Source organism: Entelurus aequoreus, linkage group LG03 (genome assembly GCF_033978785.1).
Source record: "Entelurus aequoreus isolate RoL-2023_Sb linkage group LG03, RoL_Eaeq_v1.1, whole genome shotgun sequence".
Lineage (NCBI taxonomy): Eukaryota > Metazoa > Chordata > Actinopteri > Syngnathiformes > Syngnathidae > Entelurus > Entelurus aequoreus.
The window spans coordinates 65,925,500-65,952,592 of record NC_084733.1 but is presented as its reverse complement, the minus strand read 5'-3'; the positions used below and the strand labels follow the sequence as shown (position 1 = coordinate 65,952,592).

Below are 27,093 nucleotides of genomic sequence, written 5' to 3'. Positions count from 1 at the left end.
TTTTTCTGTTTTTATTTTCTTTTTTCAATTAATTTACTTTTAATTGAACAAAAAATATCAATACTTTTTTAATACAACAATTTAACACAAAAATATGGATACAAGTTTTTCATTAAAGGCCTACTGAAACCCACTACTACCGACCACGCAGTCTGATAGTTTATATATCAATGATGAAATCTTAACATTATAACACATGCCAATACGGCCGGGTTAACTTATAAAGTGACGTTTTAAATTTGCCGCTAAACTTCCGGTTCGAAACGCCTCTGAGGATGACGTATGCGCGTGACGTAGACCGGCGAACACGGGTATGCCTTCCACATTGAAGCCAATACGAAAAAGCTCTGTTTTCATTTCATAATTCCACAGTATTCTGGACATCTGTGTTCGTGAATCTGTTGCAATCATGTTCATTGCATTATGGAGAAGGAAGCTGAGCAAGCAAAGAAGAAAGTTGTCGGTGCGAAATGGACGTATTTTTCGAACGTAGTCAGCAACAACAGTACACAGCCGGCGCTTCTTTGTTTACATTCCCGGAAGATGCAGTCAAGATGGAAGAACTCGGATAACAGAGACTCTAACCAGGAGGACTTTTGACTTCGATACACAGACGCCTGTAGAGAACTGGGACAACACAGACTCTTACCAGGATTACTTTGATTTGGATGACAAAGACGCAGACATGCTACTGTGAGTATGCAGCTTTGGCTTCTAAACATTTGATCGCTTGACCGTATGTGCGCAACTTTTTTTTGCGTATGTACGTAACTTTTTAAAATTATATAAGCTTTATGAACCTTGGGTTAGGTGAACGGTCTTTCGGGCTGAGTGATTGTGTGTGTTGATCGGGTGTTTGAATTGTATTGGCGTGTTCTATGGAGCTAGCAGCTAGCAGAGGAGCTAGGAGCTAGCGTAACAAACACGCAGGTGTTTTTATGCAGGATTAATTTGTGGCATATTAAATATAAGCCTGGTTGTGTTGTGGCTAATAGAGTATATATATGTCTTGTGTTTATTTACTGTTGTAGTCATTCCCAGCTGAATATCAGGTACCGTGAGTATGCAGCCTTGGCTGCTAAACATTTGACAGCTTGACCGTATGTGCGCGTCACGTACGTAACTTTTTAAAAATATATAAGCTTTATGAACCTTGGGTTAGGTGAACGGTCTTTTGGGCTGAGTGATTGTGTGTGTTGATCAGGTGTTTGAATTGTATTGGCGTGTTCTATGGAGCTAGGAGCTAGCAGAGGAGCTAGGAGCTAGCGTAACAAACACGCAGGTGTTTTTATGCAGGATTAATTTGTGGCATATTAAATATAAGCCTGGTTGTGTTGTGGCTAATAGAGTATATATATGTCTTGTGTTTATTTACTGTTGTAGTCATTCCCAGCTGAATATCAGGTCACCCCCGGCTCTCACAGCATCTTCCCTATCTGAATAGCTTCAACTCCCCACTAGTCCTTCACTTGCACTTTACTCATCCACAAATCTTTCATCCTCGCTCAAATTAATGGGGAAATTGTCGCTTTCTCGGTCCGAATCTCTCTCACTTCATGCGGCCATCATTGTAAACAATAGGGAACTTTGCGTATATGTTCAACTGACTACGTCACGCTACTTCCGGTAGGGGCAAGCCTTTTTTTAATCAGATACCAAAAGTTGCAATCTTTATCGTCGTTGTTCTATACTAAATCCTTTCAGCAAAAATATGGCAATATCGCGAAATGATCAAGTATGACACATAGAATAGATCTGCTATCCCCGTTTAAATAAAAAAAATTCATTTCAGTAGGCCTTTAATAAATATACTTTTAATTTAACACAAAAATATACGTTTTTTAATTATTTTTTATTTATTGAACAATTGATCCCAAAAACGTCAATAAAAGTTTTTTTCTATAATTTTTCTATTTTTATTTTTGAATTGATTATTTAATACTTTCAATTGAACAATTGTACACAACGATAGACTGTTTTTAAATGATTTTCTTTAACGAAGTTGAACACGCATCTTGTAGTCATTTAGTGACGTCATAGCGTTCCGTGTGACGGCCAGCCAATCGCTGCATTGTCTGACTGTTAAGCCCCGCCCATTGAATCATTCTATGCGGTGCGTCGAAAACCAAACCGCGACATTTTGCAAACCTTTCCAAGTAAAGCTTGGCACGGCCACCGTCGTCACAGCTCCAACACTTTAGAGCAAAGAAACGTTTGTCGTCATTTGACGTCATCTAACGGGACCAGACATTACAACGCGGATATTTCCCAGCTTTGTTGCGGTCCGTGAAGTCAACGAAAACTTGGTCAACAAGCCCGCGGTGATCCCGCACAGTCGCTTCGTGTCGCAGATTGTCCTTTTAACACTCGACCAGAACCGGGACCAAGACCGGGACCACGTAAACAAGCTCTACTTTCTTTCAGCGCGAAAAGGTGCGCCCGGTACCGGAAGTTTCTGTTGGGCCGGACCGGAAAAAGGCACATAAAGACAACTCTTTGGTCTCCACGCGGCCGCGGCGTTCGCGCGCCCTAACAAAAGAGATCCCGCGCGACCCGAGGCCGATAGAAAATCCGCTTCGAAAGTCCACTTCCTCGTGTGTTTGTGCTGACTTTTGTTGTTCCGAGCGATGCCGCTCCTCCACAGGAGAACTTTCATCCGACAGGAACCTCCGGCCGACCTGAGCCCGGACGAGGAGGTTTTTCTCTGCCGCACCACGCACGAAGTCTTCCGCAGCTACGAGTACGTCAAGTAGTTCTCACCTGGATCACGTGACCCTGCAACTTCCACACAACTCTGTGTAACAGGTGTTAGCTAAAGTAGCTTTAGCTGTGGTTGTTAGCTTCAATGCTAACAGGCTAAACTTCATTGATTGTGTAACAGGTGTTAGCTAAGCTAGCTTTAGCTGTGGTTGTTAGCTTCAATGCTAACAGGCTAAACTTTATTGATTGTGTAACAGGTGTTAGCTAAGCTAGCTTTAGCTGTGGTTGTTAGCTTCTATGCTAACAGGCTAAACTTCAGTAATTATGTAACAGGTGTTAGCTAAGATAGCTTTAGCTGCCGTTGTTAGCTTCTATGCTAACAGGCTAAACTTCAATGATTGTTTGTGTAACAGGTGCTGGCTAAGCTAGCTTTAGCTGTCGTTGTCAACTTCTATGCTAACAGGCTAAACTTGATTGATTGCGCAATGAATCCAAGATGGAGACTACCTAGTCTTCCTAGCCTCGCCCCCTCACCTGTGCTGTGCCCGCAGTGAGTTCTTCGAGAGGACCATCCTGTGCAACAGTCTGGTGTGGAGCTGCGCCCTAACGGGCCGGGCGGGGCTTACCTACCTGGAGGCGGTGGAGAGTGAGCGGCGAGCCAAGCAGAGCCTGCGCAACTTTCCGCCGGCGTTGATGGCGCCGCTGCTGCATCTGGCGGCGCTAGGCCGGCGCTGCCGGCTGAGCGAGCTCTGCGAGGACGTCCTGGCTTTCGTCAAGGAGCGCTTCTTCGTGGGGGAGACGGTGGACGTGGGCAGACACGACAGCGACAGGTAGCGTCCGCTCATGACCTCTGAATATGCAAATTATGACTAATTATGCGCGCCTCAGGCACGCGTGTGAGATCCTTCAGGTGCTGCCGCCACATCCCGCCAACGGCCGCGGGGAGTCCGCCCAAGTGGGCGGCGCCATCGTCATCAGCGACAGTGACGAGGAGGGCGACGCCTTCCAGGGAGTCGCGGCACATGTGAGCAGGAAGACGCCACTGAGTCCGTCGGCGTTCAAGTACGAGGTCAGGCCCATCAAGGACGCAGGTGCTGCGCCCTTCGCCGTCCGAGCCGATCAGATCAGGTGACACCCACGTGTGATTGGAGGACAGGTGGTGTGGGCGGGGCTTAACGCCAGGTGTGTTCAGTCGCAGAAAGAAGGTGATGTCACGAGAGAGACTGAAGCTGCTCTTCAAGCAACACTGTGAGCCTGCCAACGGAACCATCCGCATCAAGGTGAGAGCTCCGCCTCCTTGCGCCGCCTCCTCTGATGTCACTTCCTGTGCGGCAGACATCCAGCGTGGTCAAGTACCGACTGGCCGAGCATGACTTCTCACACTTCTTCCCCGACGAGCCGCCGCGCTTTCCCTGCAGTCCTGGTGCCAAGGTGCAGGGGCGGGGCTTACCTGCACAGGTGAGAGAAGCTTCCTGGTCACCTGTGTGTGTGTGTAGTGATTGTGTAATGTTGATGCTGTGTGTGTAGTAGGGGTGTAACGGTACACAAAAGTTTCGGTTCGGTACATACCTCGGTTTAGAGGTCACGGTTCGGTTCATTTTCGGTACAGTAAGAAAACAACAAAATATAAATATTTTGGTTATTTATTTACCAAATTTGTAAACAATGGCATACCATACATATACACACATGGTCCATTGCCAGGGTTAATGTGGTCAACATATAAAATAAAAACTAAATAAGATAAGGCTCAGAATGGTTTCATAACAAAAGTTTTCTACATATTAAGTGCTTTTTTTGATTGATTGATTGAGACTTTTATTAGTAGATTGCACATAGGGCTGGGCGATATGGCCTTTTTTTAATATCTTAATATTTTTAGGCCATATTGCGATACACGATATATATCTCGACGTTTTGCCTTAGCCTTGAATTAACACTTGATACAATTGATACACATACCAGTGTTTCCCATAAACTGCCAAGATACCTGTGGCGGTGGGGGCGTGGCTATGGGCGTGGTCACCATGATATCGAGTAATTTGCATAATTTACTACAATGATATGATTTTCTCTAAAAAGGCTCAAAAAATGGATACTTACTAATTAATAACAGTTTTGATTTAAACATCCATCCATCCATCCATTTGACATTATGAATACACAAAAGATAACTACTACAGTATCAAATTAGTATTAGTATCTGAAGCACCGTCTCCATGTGTGTTTATCGACAACAGAGTTATAACCTGGACACGTTAGCTCGTCGGTATGGTAACAGATGACTGTTACTGCGTGCGTCTGCCCCGGCCCCCGAGTCAAACAGCGGCGGTGTTAATGAAGCAGCGTCAGGCTGCTCACCGTCAGTGAAACGCTCGGTGAAATCGCGGATTAACGTTAAATATATGACGAGCCGCGAGCGATGCAGCTATAACCTATCTCACCTGGTAGAGCACCCGCTGCGGCAACCCAGTTCGATCCCACCTGACAGTCTCTTTGCTCCGCGTCAATCCCCCCTCCCCCCGTCTCTCTCCAGCTGTCCTTTCAAAATAAATGCATTCAAATCCCGAAAATAAAAATTAAGAAAATCCGAGTCGTGGCAGACGTAATTCTTTCGTGGCGGGCTGCCACAAATAAATGAATGTGTGGGAAACACTGCATACTGTATACAGTGCTGAATTTTCCCCAGGGATCAATAAAGTACTTTCTATTCTATTCATAATCACAGCAGTATGATGATTCTATGTGTCTACATTAAAACATTCTTGTTCATACTGCATTAATATATGCTACTTTTAAACTTTCAGGCAGAGAAGGAAATCACAACTGAGTCAATTTACCAAAACTGTATTTATTGAACTCTTAAGCAGTGGCACAAACATTCATGTCATTTCCAATAGCGAAAGTGCAAGATTGTCAGAGACATTTTAAAACAAGCTAATTGTGCACTTTTGTGCATGATGTCACTAAGATGACTTATCAAAACAACACTAAATTAAAGTGCACTTTTTGTACAGAACGCCACTACAAAAGTTTAAAAACATGATGTCACACAAGATATTTCAATAAGTGTCAAATAAAATTGAGCTGCATAATAGGAAATCAAATAGTGTACGTCCTTCGCTATGTGGTAGGTTCCTGCGGACATTATCTCCTTATGTCATGGACCCTTTTTTTCATACGGTGTTGATCTGGAAATGTTTGCCTCGGCATTTTGATGGTGTGGGCGTGTGGCACCGAACGGAGATGTTGACATGCAGAGTTTCAAGCACTCTTGATTCTCTAGCGGGTGACTTTTCAAATGATGCTACATATTAGCAGTAATGCTACTTTTTGTAGAAACGCTTTTGCCCCACACTTGACAAATTACGGTTGTCTGTTTGACATATTCCCACTTGAAGCCAAACCACCGCCAGACGATGGACCCCCTGCTGTTTTTCTTGGGAATTAATTCTTCCCTCATTTGTTACCAGATTCGCACCTTCTTTCTCTTGTATTACCAGTCGCACCACAGCTAACTTTAGCCATGCTGCAACCTCTCTGCTGCGCGAGGGCGTACACGTATGTGACGTGTGTAAGAATGTGCGCTTGCTGTCTGAGAAGGAGACACAAGAAAGAGTGGGAAGAGCCTGTCGTGTAATGCCAGCAGCTAAAAGCAACTGCGTGAGAACGTATACTCCGATATCACGATATAGTCAATTTCTATATTGCACAGAGACAAACCCGCGATATATCGCGTATATCGATATATCGCCCAGCCCTAATTGCACAGTACTGTACATATTCCGTACAATTGACCACTAAATGGTAACACCCCAATACGTTTTTCAACTTGTTGAAGTCAGGGTCCATGTTAATCAACATTAAACTGCCTCAAGTTGTTGCTCAGATTAAATACAATTACAAAACTTTTCTTCTACATATAAAAAGTGCAACATTAAACCGTTTCAAGTCAACTCATCCTCAGATTAACTTTTCTTTTCCCCCCAGCCTGGCTAACTTGGCAGTAAGAGGTGGGAGCTGTTTGCTTGTCTTTATCTTTGTTGAAGCGATGTTCACTAGGGGGTGGTGACGCTTCAAATGGGTTAGCATGTTTGACGTATTGGCAGAAGCATGCCTTACCGCTGCTGAACAATGTCGGCAAACCTCCGTCCTCCGCACCGCGCAGCCGAAATGTTCCCAAACGGGAGATCTTAACGAGGCAGGAGGGTCTTCCAGCTCTGGCTTTTATATGTTGTCCTAGCCCGGTCATTGCTAGCATGCCGTGTGTTGTGCCTCAGTGTGCATTGTTTACACAAAGTGCGGTACGCTACTTAATATGTCCGTGTGGAAACTCGTTCGGTACACCTCCGTACCGAACCGGAACCCCCGTACCGAAACGGTTCAATACAAATACACGTACCGTTACACCCCTAGTGTGTAGTGATTGTGTATTGTTGATGCTGTGTGTCTGTGGTGATTGTGTAATGTTGATGTTGTGTGTGTGTGTGTAGTGATTGTGTAATGTTGATGCAGTGTGTAGTGATTGTGTAGTGTTGATGCAGTGTGTAATGATTGTGTAATGTTGATGCAGTGTGTAGTGATTGTGTAGTGTTGATGCAGTGTGTAGTGATTGTGTAATGTTGATGCAGTGTGTAGTGATTGTGTATTGTTGATGATGTGTGTAGTGATTGTGTAATGTTGATGATGTGTGTAGTGATTGTGTATTGTTGATGTGTGTAGTGATTGTGTAATGTTGATACTGTGTGTTTGTGTGTGTGTGTAGTGATTGTGTAATGTAAATAGTGTAGTGATTGTGTATTGTTGATGCTGTGTGTAGGGATTGTGTATTGTTGATACTGTGTGTGTGTAGTGATTTTGTAATGTTGATGCTGAGTTTAATGTTGATGCTGAGTGTATGTGTGAAGTGATTGTGTAATATTGATGAATTATGTAATGTTGATGGTGTGTGTGTGTGTGTGTGTAATGTTGATGACATATTTAGTGATTGTGTAATGTTGATGACATGTGTAGTGATTGTGTAATGTTGATGCTGTGTGTGTAGTAATTGTTTAATGTTGATGTGTGTAGTGATTGTGTGAAAGTTGATGCTGTGTGTGTGTGTGTGTATTGATTGTGTAATGTTGATGCTGTGTGTGTATTGATTGTGAAATGTTGTATCTGTGTGTAGTGATTGTGTAAAGTTGATACAGTGTGTGTGTAGTGATTGTGTAATGTTGATACAGTGTGTGTGTTTGTAGTGATAGCGTAATGTTGATGCTGTGTGTGTTGGGATTGTGTAATGTTGATGGTGTGTGTAGTGAATTTGTAATGTCGATAATGTGTGTGTGTAGTGATTGTTTAATGTTCATGTGTGCAGTGATAGTGTAATGTTGATGCTGTGCAGTGTTTCCCCCAGAAAATTTGTTAGTTAAGGTGGTGTCTCTCCAGGGGGAAGGGGATGGGTGCGTGTAAGGAACAGTGTAACTCGGCCTGTCGCCATCACGTCTCCATCTCATCGATGCCACCGCAGCCTGGGGGGCTATATAGACTACAAACTGCGGTGAAGTAGGCCGGCTTCGTCGCGTGAGGAAGCCTACAATTTTTGGTTGTGTTTTCTGCTCCATATGCTGAATGGCGATATACTATATATATCTCGATATTTTTTCCGTAAATTAAAAACAATACACAAAATAGTCCTAGTTACCTGAGATACTAAGTATGTCATTATTATCATGACTTAGTAAGTCAATATTTTGACTTACTAATTTACTAAGTCAAAGTAATGACAAAATAATGACTTACCGTATTTTCCGCACCATAAGCCGCCCCGTGTTATTAGCCGCACTTTCAATGAATGGCATATTTCAAAACTTTGTTTACCTATTAGCCGCCCCGTGTTATTAGCCGCACCTACGCTGCGCTAAAGGGAATGTCAAAAAGACAGTCAGATAGGTCAGTCAAACTTTAATAATATATTACAAACCAGCGTTCTTACAACTCTGTTCACTCCCAAAATGTAATGTGCAATCACAAAAATAGTAACACTCAAAATAGTGCAGAGCAATAGCAACATCAATAACTCAACGTTGCTCGAACGTTAATGTCACACAACACACAAAATAAACATTTAAAGCTCAGGTTCTGAAGTTATTACTCATCCACAAATCCCTCGAATTCTTCTTCTTCTTCGGTGTGCTTCACTTGTTTTTTGACACCATCTGTGATGTGGACGCGCATGCAGTCGTAGATCAACAGGGACGGAGCTGCGTGAAAAAAGTCACCCGGTCTCTTCGCTCATCTTTTCTTCATCCATCCATCCCTTCGAGTTAGCTTTTATGATGACGCCGGCTGGAAAGTTCTCTTTTGGCAAGGTCTTCCTTTTGAATATCACCATGGGTGGAAGTTTCTGGCCGTTAGCATGGCAAGCTAACGGATATTCACCGTACGTGCTCCCGTTGTATCCACAGTGCGGTTCACATGAATATCAAAAGTCAGTGGAACCTTGTACGCATGTCTCTTAGTAGGAGCCATTTTGTGGTCTTTACAGAAACACACAAATTAAATTAAACGTAATATCCGCACGCTTCTTCTTCTACGGGGGCGGGTGCTCACCTTGGCGGTTGCTTACAGTAGAAGAAGAAGCGCTTCCTCTTCTATGGGGGTGGTTGCTTACCGTAGAAGAAGAAGCGCTTCCTCTTCTACAGGGAAAAAAGATGGCGGCTGTTTACCGAAGTTGCGAGACCTAAACTTTATGAAAATAAATATTAATATTAATCCATATATAAAGCGCACCGGGTTATAAGCCGCACTGTCAGCTTTTGAGAAAATTTGTGGTTTTTAGGTGCGGCTTATGGTGCGGAAAATACGGTACTAAGTCAAAATAATGACTCAAGTCAAATTAATGAATTACCGGTACTGTAAGTATGCGTTTGCAATAAGCGTTTGAAAAAAAGAGTTAAAAGTGGGGCTACATGCTGACATATGCTCAACTCATCATGCTTAATTTATTACAGCATTTGGGAAGCCTGTAGTCGATTTTTATTATGGAAATGTTTTATTTTTATCAACATGTGATAGCAGGAACCATGCCATTCAAAACTAGGCTGCTACATTACTAATGATTAATGTAACTATAGCTGACAAAATAGTACAATAGCAATAGGAGAGACTATTCATCCCTGAACACTATGGAGTTCATTTGGCTTTATGATGCAGTTACATTATTATATCAACTATCAGAGACAGCTTCAGGAAACTCTTCATTTAACATAATGTCCTTTTTTGCTGCTTCAACACAGCTCAATCAACACAGAAAAAGGTAAAGTGAAATAACTTAGTTGTTAACTGTAGGTCAATAATGCTTGTCTTTCTCTCAGACACACACACGCATGCACGCACACACACCGCACAGTGAGCTAACGTTACGCTAAAAGCTAATTAGCCGTCACCTCAAGGAATGCGAGCGAGCTGAGCTGCCGCTTATGTTTATAGAACGTCAACGGGCTCATAGTGATGTTACTAGTAGTTGACTGGGAGAGTTTGCTGCATTATGCTCACCTGCTAAACACCTTTCTACTCACCCCACCGTCTCTCCTCTCTGCCTGTGCTGTGAGCACTGAATCCATGCGCTCTGAATACGCACTGCTGATTGGCTGTTACATGCGCTCTGAATACGCACTGCTGATTGGCTGTTACATGCGCTCTGAATACGCACTGCTGATTGGCTGTTACATGAGTTCTGAATATGCACTGCTACTGTTACCGCTCTGCGTGTAACCAATCAGATGGTTCTGTGGGTGGGACAATGCTGGGTGCTGCAGAGACGTACTGTCATAGGCAGAGGCAGTACGAAGCGTAGCAGCTTGTTAAGACTTTAGTTTAGGCGGTGACTCTTTGTTGTTAAGGCAGCAACAAAGCTCTGCGGGAAACCCTGCTGTGTATGTGTGTGTAGTGATTGTTTAATGTTGATCATGTGTGTAGTGATTGTGTAATGTTGATGCTGTGTATGTGTGTGTAGTGATTGTTTAATGTTGAATCTGTGTGTAGTGATTGTGTAATGTTGCTGTGTGAGCGTAGTGATTGTGTAATGTTGATGATGTGTGTGTGTGTGTGTGTGTGTGTAATGTTGATGCTGTGCGTGTATTGATTGTGTGATGCTGTGTGTGTGTGTGTAGTGATTGTGTAATGTTGACAGTGTCTGTGTGTAATGTTGATGCTGTGTGTGTTGTAATTGTGTAATGTTGATGGTGTGTGTAGTGATTGTGTAATGTCGATAATGTGTGTGTAATGTTGATGCTGTGTGTAGAAGGAAATGTGTAATGTTGATGCTGTGTGTGCGTGTAGTGATTGTGTAATGTTGATGCTGTGTGTAGTGATTGTGTAATGTTGATCATGTGTGTAGTGATTGTTTAATGTTGAATCTGTGTGTGTGTGTAATGTTGATGCTGTGTGTGTAGTGATTGTGTAATGTTAATGCTGTGTGTGTGCGTGTAGTGATTGTGTAATGTTGATGCTGTGTGTGTAGTGATTGTGTAATGTTGATACTGTGTGCGTGTAGTGATTGTGTAATGTTGATACAGTGTGTGTGTGCGTGTAGTGATTGTGTAATGTTGATACAGTGTGTGTGTGTGTGTTGTGATTATGTAATGATGACGGTGTGTGCGTGTAGTGATTGTGTAATGTTGATAATGTGTGTGTAGTGATTGTTTAATGTTGATCATGTGTGTAGTGATTGTGTAATTCTGATTATGTGTGTGTGTAGTTGTGTAATGTTGATGGTGTTTTGTAGTCAATGTGTTGTGTAGTGATGGTGTGGTGTTGATGGTGTTGTGTAGTGATGGTATTGTGTGTGTGTGTTGATGGTGTAGTGTAGTGATGCTGTTGTGTGTTGATGGTGTGGTGTAGTGATGGTGTTGTGTGTAGTGATTGTGTTGTGTTGATGGTGGTGTTTGTGTAGTGGTGTTGTGTTGATAGTGTTGTTTGTGTTGTGATGGTGTTGTTTGTGTAGTGATGGTATTGTGTTAATTGTAGTGTTTGTGTTGTGTTGTGATGGTGTTGTGTAGTGAAGGTGCTGTGGTGATGCTGTTGTGTTGTGTAGTGATGGTTTTGTGTGTTGATGGTGTTGTGTAATGATGGTCTTGTGTAGTGATGGTGTTTGTGTAGTGATGTTTTCTGTTGATGGTGTTTGTGTGTTGGTGTTGTGTGTGTAGTGATGGTGTTGTGTTGATGGTGGTGTTTGTGTGTTGATGGTGTTGTTCGTGTAGTGGTGTTGCATTGATAGTGCTGTGATGGTGTTGTGTTGTGACTGTTGTCATGTTGATGATGTTGTGTAGTAATGGTGTTGTTTGTGTGTTGATGGTGTTGTGTAGTGGTGTTGCATTGATAGTGCTGTGATGGTGTTATGTTGATGGTGTTGTGTTGTGACTGTTGTCGTGTTGATGATGTTGTGTAGTAATGGTGTTGTTTGTGTGTTGATGGTGTTGTGTAGTGATGGTGTTTGTGTGTTGATGTTTTGTATTGTGTAGTGATGGTGTTATTTGTGTAATGATGGTGTTGTTTGTGTAATAATTGTGTTGTCGGTGTGTTGATGGTGTTTGTGTGTTGATAGTGTTGTTTGTGTTGTGATGGTGTTATGTTGATGGTGTTGTGTAGTAAATGAATTGTGTTGATGCTGTTGTATAGTGATGCTGTTGTGTAGTGATGCTGTTTGTGTGTTGATGGTATTGTTTTTGTGTTGATAGTGTTGTTTGTGTGTTGACAATGTTGTTTTTGTGTTGATAATGTTAATTGTGTGTTGATAGTGTTTGTTTGCTGATGGTGTTGTGTTGATGGTGGTGTTTGTGTTTCGATTGTGTTGTTTGTGTAGTGGTGATGTGTTGTGATGGTGTTATGTTAGTGTAGTGAATGTGTTGTGTTGATTGTGTTGTGTAGTGATGGTGTTGTGCGTTGATGGTTTGCAGGCCAGCACGTCACTGCTGAGAGCGGACAAAGAGAAGCTGAAGGAGGAGCAGAGAATAAAGTTTGAGGAGGAGAAGCAGAAGAGGAAAGAGGAGAAGGAGCACAGGAAGCAGCAGAAAGATCAGGTGAGGACTTCAGCTCCATCAGCTCAGCTTTGGGAAGCTTCTAGGTCGGGGGTCGGCAACCCGCGGCTCTAGAGCCGCATACGGCTCTTTAGCGTCGCCCTAGTGGCGCTCTGGAGATTTTTGTATGAAGAATGGAAAAAGATGAGGGGAAAAAAATCAATTTTTTTGTTTTAGTATGGTTTCTGTAGGAGGACAAACATGACACAAACCTCCGTAATTGTTATAAATCACACTGTTTATATTAAATATGCTTCACTGATTCAAGTATTTGGCGAGCGCCGATTTGTCCTACTTATTTTGGCGGTCCTTGAACTCACCGTATAGTCTGTTTACATGCATAACTTTCTCCGACTTTCTAGGACGTGTTTTATGCCACTTCTTTTTCTGTCTCATTTTGTCCACCACACTTTTAACGTTGTACATGAGTGCACAAAGGTGAGTTTTGTTGATGTTATTGACTTGTATGAAGTGCTAATCAGACATATTTGGTCACTGCATGACTGCAAGCTAATAGATGCTAACATGCTATTTAGGCTAGCTATATGTACATATTGCATCATTATGCCTAATTTGTAGCTATATTTGAGCTAATTCAGTTTCCTTTAAGTCCTCTTAATTAAATTTAGATCTCATGACACATGTAATATGGCTTTTAATTTTTTGCGGCTCCAGACAGATTTGTTTTTGTTTTTTTGGTCCAATATGGCTCTTTCAACATTTTGGGTTGCCGACCCCTGTTCTAGGTTGTAGAATGTTTCGGGAAGGTTGTAGAATGATTCGGGAAGGTTGTAGAATGATTCGGGAAGGTTGTAGAATGATTCGGGAAGGTTGTAGAATGATTCGGGAAGGTTGTAGAATGTTTCTGGAAGGTTGTAGAATGTTTCTGGAAGGTGGTAGAATGTTCTGGGAGGTGGTAGAATGTTTCTGGGAGGTGGTAGAATGTTTCTGGGAGGTGGTAGAATGTTTCTGGGAGGTGGTAGAATGTTTCGGGGAGATGGTAGAATGTTTCGGGAAGGTTGTTTGGGACGGTTGTACAATGTCAAATGTTGTCAGGAGCGAGAGAAGCTGAAGGAGGAGAAGAAGAAGTTTGCAGAGCGACTGAAGCTGTGGAACAAACCCAGAGAAGACATGGAGTGTGATGACCTCAAGGTCCCTGAACGCAGCACTTTATTTAAGTCAGTGAAGGCACCACAGAGCTAGCTTCAGTATGTTGTTGTTGTCCTGCAGGACCTTCCCAGTCCTGTCCCTGTGAGGACTCGTCTACCAGCACAGCTATTTGGACAGGCACTGATGGTTCTGGAGTTCCTGCGGGCCTTCGGAGATGACTTTGGACTGAAAGACGAGTTCCCAGACGGAGTTTCTCTCGGTCAGAACTTGTTCCTTCTTCTTCTTCTTTTTCTTCTTCTTCTTCTTTGTTTGTTCTTCAATTGTCTCTTCCTGCAGAGGTTCTTGAGGAGGCCTTGGTGGGTTCTGATCCGGAAGGACCTCTTTGTGAGATGCTCTTCTTCTTCATCACCGCCATCTTTCAGGCTCTGGACGAGGAGCGAGAGGAGCTAAGCAAAGACGAAGGTAACACCTGCCGCTTGGGACGGCGAGGTGTCTGTCTGTGTGTGTGCATTTCTGAATGTGTGTTTGTGTTTGTGTGTGTGTGTACAGATGTGTCAGAAGCTCCCGACTATGACACCGATGGCGCCCACTCAGCCGTCAGCACCGCATCGTCCTCAGCCGCTACGTGGCCTCAGCTCCACCTGGGCCGCAGTCTACAGGAAGTGGACCTGGACAGCTGCACGCTGTCCGAAATCCTCCGCCTCTACATCCTGGCGTCCGGCGCCGACTGTAATCACGGCAGCGCCAAGTTCCGCTACCAGAAACAAGGAGGCTTCACGCTGGCGGACGACCCGTGCGTGGAGCTGTGTCGGGCCCGGCCGGCGCTGATAAGGAGGCTGGCGTGCACGTCGGTCTACGACCTGATGCCAGGTCAGCCGGCGCTCACCTTCGCCGGCGCCAGACTCGTCCGTCTAACGTGTGTGTGTGCACCTAAACAGGTGAGAAGCTGAGCGTCCTGCAGGCGCTGGTGGGCAAGCTGCTGTCCCTGGCGTCCAGCAGGGACCTGATCGAAGACTGCGTGGAAGAGCAGCGCGCTGCCAGGCAAGAACTACGAGAGGTGCGGGCTGAGCAGCACCGGCGCGAGCGCGAGGAGGCAGCACACAGGTAAGCACGCATGCACTGGCTGGCAAGCGCGCCCTGAGCATGACGGACTGCATCCTTTCCCCACAGGGTGCGTCTTCGCAAAGAGGAGCGCCTGCGGGACCAGGAGCAGCGCCTGATGGACAATGAGCAGCGCCTGAAGCTAATGCAGCAGGAAGTGAAGGACCACAACAAAGGTATGGCAGCACCTTGACAGGAAGTGACATCACAGCAAACGCCAGTTTTGATGCCCCTCGCAGCTGAGGACAGGGCTTCGCTGACCACCTCTGACCCCAAAGCCCTGCCATGCCCCCCCACCAGCCTGACTACCGAGGAACGAGAGGAAGAGCAGGAGAAGGTGCGTTAGGTGTCATGTGACTTGTACGTCATTCCTGGGCATGTTCAATATGACACTGATCCAAAGCATTCAGTAGCATTGTTTCACCAATATTAGCCCCTCCCCTTTACCATTGAGGGTGGAAGTGTCCATCACTGCACACTCACAATAGCCCCCCCCCCTCTCCCTCTTGTAGGTTCAAGAGCTACAAGTGCGCATCCAAAAGGCGGCGGCGTGCACAAGCCTGCAGCCGCTGGGCAGGGATCGCCTGTACCGCCGCTACTGGCTCCTCCCCTCGGCCTCAGCACTCCTTGTGGAGGAGGACAACTTTGGCCTGACGGAGGACATGCTGCGGCCCCATCCCAAACACACCCACGACACCGCCGTTGAGATGGAGGACGGCGACCACCACCTGCAGGAGCCTGCAGAAGGAAGGTTAGGAAGGAAGTTTCCGGCTGTTGTTGTTGTTTTTGATTGTCTGTTGTTGTGTCTGATTGTTGTTGTGTCTAACTCGTCTCTAATTGTCTGTTGTTGTGTCTGACTTGTTGTTTCTGATTGTTTTGTGTGGTTGTTGGTTCCAATTTTTTTTTTTGTCTGTTCTTTCTGACTGTTGTGTGATTATTGTCGTTTCTAGTTGTTGGATCCAGTTGTTGTCTGATTATTGTGTAAATGTTCTGTTTTTTGTATTGCGCATTTTTATAGTACACTCTTTTAGTGTATTTACGGTACCTCCCAGCATGCAATGCACTATGCGCGGGCTCCGGTTGTTAGTCGGTTATGTGAACGGCAGTGGCCGGTTTGTTATTGTGTTCCCTGAACTTAAACTCAGTAAAGTATACGTACACAAAGAAGAAGGTTGTCGTCATTGAGTTATCAATGGTAGCAGAGGATGTCTAACAACGCTAACTACAGAGTCCCTCTTGCGTTTGAAGAAAATAAGTCATATGAGAGCTGGAAAAATGAAGTTGAAATGTGGATACGTGTTTCCGACCTCGATAAAGAGAAACAAGCATTAGCTGTTGCTCTATCACTGAGGGGGAGAGCTAGAGATACAGCTTTGGACATACCTGCGGATGATTTGAACAAAGATGATGGGATGAAGACCCTTGTAAAGGCATTGGATAATGTATTCATAAAAGAAGAAAAGGACAGAGCTTATGATGCATACACGGACTCTGACAAGATCTGGAGAGAAAACGTAGTTTCCATGGTGGATTACATCATTCAGTTCGAGCAGAGGTACAACAAAATGCGCAAATTTGACATGGTTCTTCCCGACGCTGTTTTAGCATTCAAGTTGTTAGATACAGCCAGTCTCGATGTTAAAGATAAACAGCTTGCGCTTACAGCTTGTTCAACACTTACATTTGCAAGCATGAAGTCAGCTTTAAAAAGGATTTTTGTAGACAATATGCAGCCGCCCACATGCAGCGGGGGAATTCACATGCGTGAATATGTTGCTTTTTATTTGGATCAAAGAAAAAGATCCATCCATCCATCCATTTTCTACCGCTTATTCCCTTTTGGGGTCGCGGGGGGCGCTGGAGCCTATCTCAGCTACAATCGGGCGGAAGGCGGGGTACACAAAGAAAAAGATACGGAAGGAAATTTTGTTCCCAACCCGACCAAAAGAGGGCGCCATTGACTGGCTCAAACCCACTAGATAGGTACAGCAGGAGGTCAAAGTGTGCAATTTGCCAGAGTACATTTCACTGGGCTAAGGACTGCCCAAATAAGGCTGAACATGTAAAAGTGACGGAGGAAAATGCAGAGACAGAAACAATTGAAGAGTGCAATGTTACATTGTTTTCTAAAGAGTCAGTATCTGATGCTGAAATATTCATGGTAGAATCCTTAGGTTAAGCTTTTAATTGACACTGCATGCACCAGAACAGTCTGTGGTGAAAAATGGCTGGACAATTACATTCATACACTGAAGGAGAGTGACAAGAAAAACATGGAAAATACACAAAGTAGAAGAGCTTTTAAGTTTGGTGATGGACAAGTTCATTCCATAAAAAAAGTAAAAGTCCCAGCTAAAATAGGCCAAACCAGGTGCCACATAGAGACTGAGGTGGTCTCAGTGAACATTCCTTTACTACCAAGTAAAACGTCACTTAAGAGGGCAAAAGCAGTGCTTGACATTGAGAATGATAAAGCCACAATGTTTCAGAAACCAGTGCCTCTTGAGATTACATCCTCAGGACACTACTGTGTAAACATAGTGGACAGAGATTGCACAGTCACCCGTGAGAATGAACCCCAAACTGATGAGGTTCTGGCCATAAGAGATGGCATGAGTAAAGATGAAAAACACAAAGTATTGGTGAAACTTCACAAGCAGTTTGGACATGCCTCCGTTGATAAACTCAAAAAATTACTAATTAGTGCTGGAAGTAATGATGAGAGTGTTACTATTCTGAAGGACACCGTAAGCAGCTGTGAAACATGTCTCAAGTACATGTCTCAACAAGCCCAAACCAAAGCCATCAGTTGGTCTACCAATGGCTTCAACATACAATGAAACTGTGGCATTAAATCTACACGAGCTAGAACCAAATGTGTGGTACCTCCACATGATTGATCACTTCACCAGGTTCAGTGCTGGTAGCATTGTTACCACAAAAAAATCCAGTGAAATTGTGAGGCACTTTATTCTTTCCTGGGTGAGTGTTCATGGAGCCCCATCTAAGATTTTTTGTGACAATGGAGGTGAATTCAATAATGAGGAAATGAGAGACATGGCTGAGAACTTTAATATTGAAGTGAAAACCACTGCTGCCTACAGTCCATGGAGTAATGGAGTGATGGAAATACATAACCAGACCCTTACAGAGATCCTGTTAAAAGTGAAGAAAAGCAGTGTTTGTGACTGGAAAGCAGCCATAGATTGGGCCTTGATGGCAAATAATACAATGCACAATGTGCATGGATTTAGTCCATACCAGCTGGTGTTTGGACAAAACCAGAACCTACCTTCTGTGCTGGTTGATAAACCGCCTGCCCTGGAGGGCACTACCATGAGTAAATGGGTAGGACAGCACATTTCAGCATTACATGAAGCAAGGACAGCGTTTACTGAGGCAGAGTGCTCTGAGAGAATCAGCAGAGCTCTGCGCACACAGCTTCGCAGCACAAATGAATACTACGAAACTGGAGATAAAGTGTACTACAAAAGAATGGACTGCAATGAATGGAGAGGCCCTGGGGTGGTAATTGGACGAGACGGGGTGGTAATATTTGTTAGACATGGAGGCTCCTATGTCCGGGTGCATCGCTGTAGACTACGCAAGGCCACACTTCACTACACTGACACGTCTCGTGACAGCCAAGAAAGCCAGACAGAACTTAATGCAGCCGAATGTGGCATGTTGAAGATCTACCCGATACTGTATCTAGTGATGTAGACTGTGTGCCTGACACAGAGAATGCGACAGGGAGCTCTAATAATGACAGAGACAGCAATGAGCATGATAATGATCCATCCGACAGACAACCTCCTATCATAAGAACAGACCGTAGTATGAATCTAAAGGCAGGACAATTCATTAAGTATGTGGAAAGAGACACTGGAATTTGACACACAGCAAAAGTGCTAGGTTGAGCGGGAAAGGCAACTGTAAAACACAAAAGTACTGGTACAATCTGGAGTACACTGGCACAACAAGGTCAGCTGACCTTTCGCAGGTTGACACACTGCAGATTCAGTCATTGGACAGGGTGGAACAGCCATGATCACGAGGATGTACTTGTTACAAAGGATGTGTCATTTGAATCAGCGAAACTTACTGAAATCAGTAACTGGGAGAAACACGGTGTGTTTGATGAAGTAAAAAACAGGGGACAAAAATGCATTTCCACAAGATGGGTGTGTACACTCAAAGACACACCGACGGCATAGTTCCAAAAGCAAGGCTAGTGGCGAGAGGATTTGAAGAGCTAAACACAAAAGATCTCCCAAAAGACTCGCCAACATGTGCCTCAGAGTCTCTTAGACTACTCATGTCTGTGATATGTCAAAACCGATGGACACCCCACTCTATGGACATTAAGTCAGCATTCCTTCAAGGAAATGAGTTATCCCGAGACATCTATGTTCGTCCACCACCTGAAGCTAAGAGTGAGGGAACTCTATGGAAGCTAAACAAATGTGTTTATGGACTAAATGATGCATCACTGTACTGGTACAATAGGGTTAAAGAAACAATGTTGCAAACTGGAGGAAAGATGTCACAAATTGATCCTGCTATATTTTATTGGTTGGATAAAGGTTGTAATGTGTCTGGGGTGCTTGCTTGTCATGTTGATGATTTCATCTGGGGTGGTTCACAGATTTTCGCAACAACCGTAATCCCTCACCTACAATCTGCCTTTCAAGTGGGCAGAGAAGAACATGACAGCTTTTGCTATGTAGGCATGGAGTACGTCACTGCAAATGGAGTAACATGTATGCATCAAGACAATTACATACAGAATCTCCAGTCAATTCACATGTCTATCTCCAGAGCCATGAGACAGGATGCTCTTTTGACTGAAAGTGAAATTGATGACCTGAGATCAAAAATAGGTGAACTTCTGTGGGTTGCCAGACAAAGTAGACCGGATATTATGTTTGATACATGTGTCCTTGCAGCTATCATAAAACATGCTACTGTGCAGACTTTACATGACCCAAACAAGGTGGTGAAAAAATTGAAATCGGAACAAGTGACACTGAAGTTTCAGAACCTGGGAAAAGACAGTTCTCTAAAGCTAGTAGTGTTCTGCGACGCCTCGCTGGCAAACCTTACAGATGGAGGCAGTCAAGGGGGACATCTCATTCTGCTGATGGGTGAGGAAGGAAGATTCTCACCTGTGTATTGGCAGTCAAAAAAGATCAGGAGAGTCATACGGAGCACTCTTGCTGGAGAAACTCTTGCCCTTGCAGATGCTGTTGACTGTGCCATTTCTTTATCTGACCTTCATGCAGAACTTACCACAGGGAATGTATCACAACATGTCTTACCAATAGTGTGTGTCACTGATAACCACTCCCTTGCAGATGCCATCAAGTCTACTAAGTCAGTGACAGAGAAAAGGCTTCGCCTTGAAATAAGTGGCATCAAAGAACTTCTTCAGAGTAAAAGAATCCAACAGATTCTCTGGGTACCTACAGGAGAGCAGCTAACTGACTCTTTGACAAAACGAGGTGCATCCGCACTTCAGCTCCTAAAGCATACTTGCCAACCCTCCCGTTTTTAGCGGGAGAATCCCGATATTCAGCGACTCTCCCGACAACCTCCCGACAGAGATTTTCTCCCGACAAACTCCCGGTATTCAGCCGGAGCTGGAGGCCACGCCCCAAAAAAAAAAAGTCTGCCGCAGCTGCAATTGGACCTGACCAGCCTCCGGGTACAAGTACTGGAGTATCAATTGCTTGCCAGGGAAGATCTTCCCCAGGAAGCAAGGATTGACCGGTTTTGGGCCATGCTAGGGAGAGATGGAAGATTCCACACTCTCGTGCATTTGATGAAAGCACTTTTGTGCGTGCCACACAGCATTGCATCATCAGAGAGGGTGTTCAGCATGGTTAGAAAAATAGTGACAGAGAATAGAAAGAGGATGGACAATTCAACCCTTAACAAAAGCATTGTACTTTCAAGTACAACAATGAGTAGATGAGTGTTGTGTGTGTGTGTGTGTGTGTGTGTGTGTGTGTGTGTGTGTGTGTGTGTGTGTGTGTGTGTGTGTGTGTGTGTGTGTGTGTGTGTGTGTGTGTGTGTGTGTGTGTGTGTGTGTGTGTGTGTGTGTGTGTGTGTGTGTGTGTGTGTGTGTGTAAATAATACTTGAGTTGGTGAATTCTAGCTGTAAATATACTCTCCTCGTAACCAAGCCCCCCGCCCCAACCACGCCCCCCACCCCCGACCAAAAGGAAAGACAAAGAAAAGTGGGAGATTGTAAATGTTCTGTTTTTTGTATTGCACATTTTTATGGTACACTCTTAGTGTATTTACGGTACCTCCCAGCATGCATTGCGCGGGCTCCGGTTGTTAGTCGGTTATGTAAACGGCAGTGGCCGGTTTGTTATTGTGTTCCCTGAACTTAAACTCAGTAAAGTATATGCACACAAAGAAGAAAGTTGTCGTCATTGAGTTATCAATTGTTTCTTCATTTGTTGTTTTTGTGCGATTGTTGTTGTCCAATTGTTTTGTTTCGATTGTTGTTTCTAATTGATGGTTTTAATTGTAATCTGGTTATTGGTTCTTTATTGTCTGGTTGTTTGCTGATTGTTGTTTTTAACTGAAGGTTCTGATTGTTGTTGGTTTGGATTGTTGCGTCTGATTGTAGTTCTGACCCAAATTATTTTTCTCTCCGTAGCGTTGGCTCAAGCCCCGTCCCCTTGTCCTCCTGTGATTCGCCAGTCAGCCGTCCGAGCCAGTGGTTCTTCTACAGTTCGGTGGAGGAGTTGGACCAGCTGATAGATGCCTTGAACCCGCGAGGTCATCGTGAAAGTGGCCTGAAGGAGGCGCTGCTGCAGGAGCGAGAACATCTGCAGGAAGTGCTGCAGACCTGCGAGCGCAGCAAGTACACCTGTGCAGGTCAGTAAACCGCATGCCGCACTTCACCCCCGCTGGAGCTTCGAACATGCTCGCCATTTCCGTTCAGACGATCCCGAGTCCTCCCGGTCCGTCCCAGAATGCACGGCTGCAGCCCAGACCATAATGGAGGCCAGACTGAGAGACCTGCTGCTGGACTTGGAGGATCGCATCCACCAAGGGAGTCTGGGGACTGTCAAGGTAGACCCGCAACGGCGCACGAGCGGTCTTGGCGTGATGTCACACTGACGTGGCGCTGACTGGCTTGCAGGTGATGGACCGACACGTCTGGCGCTCGGCTTTGGAAGCGGGAAACTACGAGCTGCTGTGTCCTGACCAAAGGACCAACGCACCGGGGGACGCCGTGGAGGTGGACTCCACTCCCAGGTACGAATGCTGCAGAGGGACAGGTGTGCAAAGAGACCAGCTTGTGGACAGGTGTGTCTGTTGGTCCAGACCACAGGTAGACAAGATGGCGGAAGGCGGCCGAGGAAGCAGCACGGTCCAAAGTCTGGCTCAGGCGCTAGCACACGTGGAGCGTGGCATTGAAAGACGCTTCCTCAAACCCCCGCTAGGTGAGTCCGGGACGCCCTGGTCCGGTTTGAAAAACGTTCCTGCTACGCCCAACTATTGCTCCGCCCCCTGCAGGTGAGGAGGACTGTAAGAAAGAACAGAAGACGAAGAAGAGCAAGAAGAGAGACGACGACCAAGCCAGTGAGGGTGAGGACGATCACGTGACCGTCTCTTGTGTCTAGCTGTATCCGCCTAATTGTGTGCGTGTGTACACCTGTGTGCGTATCAGATGGCAGTGACAGCAGTCGTGTGGCCAAGTCGGTGTTGGAGCGATGGAGGGAGTCCCTGCTGTCCTCCTCCAGTCTGTCCCAGGTCTTCCTGCACCTGTCCAGCCTGGAGGTCAGCGTCCTGTGGTCTCGCTCCGTCCTCAACGCTCGCTGCCGAGTGTGCCGGCGTAAAGGAGACGCCGACAACATGCTGCTGTGCGACGCCTGCGACCGAGGACACCACACCCACTGCCTCAGACCCCGCCTCAAGGTGAGGACGCACCAGTCCCGCGACCAATTAGCCCAGCTGACCGTCTGCAACATTCCTCCGCCGCAGTCCGTCCCCGAAGGAGACTGGTTCTGTCCAGACTGTCGGCCCAAGAAGAAATCCGTCCGCCTTCCCTCTCGCCAGCGTCCTTGGCGTGACGAGGAGGAGGAGGAGGAGTCTGAGCAGGAGATACAAGATGACCAAGAGGTCAACAAGGAGGAAGTTGTTGCCAGGTGAGTGCTGATGTCATGCTAGCTGCTAATGCTAGCTGCTTTAGTCTGAAATAGCCAATGGTTCCGCTGCAGTGCCAAGAGAAGTCAGGCCCCGCCCCCTAGAGGCAGGAGCCAGCAGACCACGCCCAAGAACGTGAAAGACGCCACCTCCTCCAAGTTGGTATCAGTTGGAGCCATCCGGCAGCCGTTACCGCAGCCTAAACGTGTGCCATCCTTCTATCGCAGGCCGTTGGACAAGAAGGCCACGCCCCTTACATCCAAGGCCAGCGCCAGCAAAGCCCCGCCCCCCGCCAGCAAGAACCTGGAACACAGCAGCAGAAAGGAGGGTCGCACAAAGACAACGGCAGGTAAAGTTGTGTCTGCTGTTTGAGAACATCATGTCACCTGTCACCCCCTGGCTCCTCCCCCAGACACGTCGCCACCTGCCCAACCCTGCAAGCCCGTCCTCCCGCCCCCCTCGCCATCGTCCAGCCGGCGCTCGTCCGGCAGGAACCACGGCGTCCATGAGCTTTCTGCGTGCGAGCTCCTGATCGTGGAGCTGGTCCGCCACGAGGACAGTTGGCCTTTCATGAAGCTGGTATCCCGCACACAGGTGAGCTTGTTGCCTAGCAACCACTCATTGCCCTGCCATTGCCTCGCCACTTACTGTCTCGCTCTGGTGTGCAGGTGCCAGACTACTATGACATCATCAGCAAGCCCATGGCGCTGAGCACCATCAGAGAGAAGGTCAACAACTGCCAGTACCTCTCCGCAGGTCTGTAGAACATCTGCCAGTTTTGAGCCAGTCTACCTGTGTCTCTGTCGGCCAAGAGGGTAGTTCTTAACCAGTTTACAAATGTCTGTGTATATGGAAGCAGTCTTGAATCAGTCTACCTGTGTCTCTGTCGGCCAAGAGGGTAGTTCTTAAACAGTTTACAAATGTCTGTGTATATGGAAGCAGTTTTTAACCAGTCTACACACGTCTGACTGTCTTGAACCAGTCTACAAATGTCTGTGACTAGTAATAGTTTTACCAGTCTACAAATGTCTGTCCATATAGAAACTGTTTTGAACCAGTCTACCTGTGTCTGTCAGCCAAGGGGTAGTTTTTAACCAGTCTACACATGTCTGTCTTGAACCGTCTACAAATGTCTGTCTATATGGAAGCAGTCTTGAACCAGTCTACCAGTATCTGTCAGCCAAGGGGTAGTTTTTAACCAGTCTACACAGGTCTTTAAGTAATCTTGAACCAGTCTAAAAATGTCTGACTAGTAATAGTTTTACCAGTCTACAAATTCTGTTGATAGGGAAGCAGTCTTGCACCAGTCTACTTGTGGGCCAAGGGGTAGTTTTTATCCAGTCTACAAATGTTTGACTTAAGTAATCTTGAACCAGTCTACAAATCCACATGAAATCTTGTAATTTATGACTTGAGAAAATTGTATCACTTAATTACCACTGCATATTAGCATCCAGGCTAACACATCTGGTCCTATTTTAAAGATGAGATGGTTTCATAGTGTTGCTTTAAATTGTGTGTGTGTGTGTGTGTGTGTGTGTGTGTGTGTGTGTGTGTGTGTGTGTGTGTGTGTGTGTGTGTGTGTGTGTGTGTGTGTGTGTGTGTGTGTGTGTCAGGCGAGTTCATGGCAGACGTGGACTTGATGTTCTCCAACTGTCTTCAGTACAACGCTCGCCACACCAACGAGGCCAAGGCGGGGCTCCGCCTCCAGCAGTTCTTCCACTCGCAGCTCAACAGACTCGGCCTATCAGAGCGTGGCGAGACACCGCCCACCAAGCGATCCCGCCACTGAGGCCGCACGCGCCCCTTGACCCTTAACCCCTAGGCCGTCATTAGAGTACGGGGTACTTGTAAATGTTGACCTTCGACCCTGATAACTTGATGTTCAACATACTTACGGGGTCAAAGGTCACCATTTTGACGGCAAAACCTGACCAAACTACTGATGCGACCTCTGACCTGCGTTCTCAGGGACCAAAGTCAAGAGGATTCTTGCTGCAGGCCATCGTCCATCATTCCAGTGTTTGAGTGTGCTGTCAACCAGCAGCACTACTTCAAAATAAGAGCTCTAATAAGTTATTAGCTGCTTAGCCTAGCTTAGCATGAAGCTGAACACTGTTAGCATATTGCTGTTGTTCATCTCACTAAAATTGTATACTTGCTAGCATTCAAGTTGTTTATTTATTTATGACTCATGTCCTGTTGACAAAATAAAAGATCATCAAAAAACATCTTACTGGATTTATTGATACATTATACACATGTACATATTCCAAATGTATTGTGAGTAGGGATGTCCGATAATGGCTTTTTTGCCGATATTCTGATATTGTCCAACTCTTAATTACCGATGCCGATATCAACTGATACCGATATATATACAGTCGTGGAATAACACATTATGCTTAATTTTGTTGTGATGCTGGATGCATTAAACAACGTAACAAGGTTTACCAAAATAAGAGAATAACTTTAACTCCAGTTATGGAAAGCACTGCCATATTTATTATTGAAGTCACAGTGCATTATTTTTTTTAACATGCCTCAAAACAGCGGCTTGGAATTTGGGACATGCTCTCCCTGAGATAATCCTGATACCCACTACAACTATGGGAAATTCTATACTTTGACTTTTACAAAGAGCATTATTTTTATTTTTTTTTAAACATGCCTCAAAACAACAGGTACAAAAACAATGAAGGCACACAGCTTCAGGCCAGAGTATACTAGAGTAATAAAGTACACAATAACATAGTCCTCCTTGTGCAAGACTGCCTGGTATACTGTATAACAGGAAATTATAAACTGGGCTCAATCTGCCCTGCTCTAACGTATTTGTATGAGTAACAAAAATTTGCTGCAAGCTAGTGGTGAGTGGTTGAAGTGACCTACCAGTCAGCCAGAGCTTCTGAAAGGCTGCGTTGAGATAGGGCATCTCCGCTCACTGCAAGCTGCATAGTGTGCGCCATGGAGGGCAGACTAGCCACACCTAACTCCACTGTAGCTTTAGCCCTGGGGTGGTTTTTGTTGTATTTTTGTTTTTTCTCGGCGGAGTCTTTAAGCGACAACTGTGTGGTACTACTTTTTTTTGGTGTTTGCTTTTCATTCATCTTCCGCTTGTATTCATCGTGTATCTCCTTATGATTCTTGAAGTGGTGGGGGATCTAATTGCTCGTATTAAAGGAAGACGTCTTGGTTCCTCCTCGCATAACCAACTTTTTGCAGTCATTGCAAATTGCCAGTTTTTTATCCATCAGACACTTTAAAATAATCCCAAAACAAAGACATGGTGTCGTTAGTCAGTAACCGAGCGAGCTCGCTTGTTAGCCACGGCTACAGCACCGGCAACAACACAATCTTGTTGTTGTTATGCTCGCGGCGGTTTGATGAGGTCATCAAGCGTCGCCAGTAAACCTCTCATGCTGCAGTCGTCAACTCCTGTGTTGTGTGTGGAAGTGGGGAGAGGGGAGAGGGAAGGGGCAGCTGACTGGGAGACGCAACTGCTCTTCACTTCTCCCTACGTTTACCGTGTTTTACCGTACAGCGGCACTTTAAAAAGTCATTCATTTTACTTTTTGAAACCGATACCGAAAGTTATATGGTTGAAACTGATAATGATGCCAAAAAACATAAAAAAAGATGGGAAGTCCAAAAATGCTTATTTTGAAAATGTAATTGTGTTTACAGGTTATATGCAATCTGTTGTTGTGTTTCCTAATTTGAGTGTACATAAATGAAGGTATGCGTTGCTGAGTCCGACCTGGACATAGTCTAGATTGTATACAAATGCTTATTTTGAAAATGTAATTTTATTTACAGATTATATGCAATCTGTTGTTGAAGTTCACAAATTTTGAGTGTACATAAATGAAGGTGTGTGTTGCTGAGCCCGACCTGGACATAATCTGGACTGGACCTGGTTTTTAAGAACCCTTTAAACCATCTAATTTCA

General features: G+C 45.1%; 1 protein-coding gene across 1 annotated transcript; it reads left to right on the top strand.

The window, feature by feature from the left end:
- The first annotated feature begins 1,911 nt into the window (after positions 1–1,911).
- On the top strand, positions 1,912–25,370 carry LOC133646756 (bromodomain adjacent to zinc finger domain protein 1A-like). The gene is made up of 25 exons (XM_062042495.1): positions 1,912–2,740; positions 3,252–3,530; positions 3,589–3,828; positions 3,893–3,980; positions 4,036–4,158; positions 12,642–12,764; positions 13,818–13,913; positions 13,992–14,130; positions 14,208–14,333; positions 14,421–14,741; positions 14,810–14,975; positions 15,042–15,148; positions 15,212–15,309; positions 15,485–15,723; positions 21,646–21,866; positions 21,934–22,064; positions 22,135–22,438; positions 22,512–22,583; positions 22,666–22,913; positions 22,980–23,143; positions 23,216–23,299; positions 23,369–23,490; positions 23,554–23,735; positions 23,810–23,897; positions 24,758–25,370. Exons 1-25 carry the CDS (start codon positions 2,628–2,630, stop codon positions 24,931–24,933), a joined length of 4,050 nt encoding a protein of 1,349 aa, XP_061898479.1. The 5' UTR covers positions 1,912–2,627; the 3' UTR covers positions 24,934–25,370.
- Positions 25,371–27,093: the final 1,723 nt, after the last annotated feature.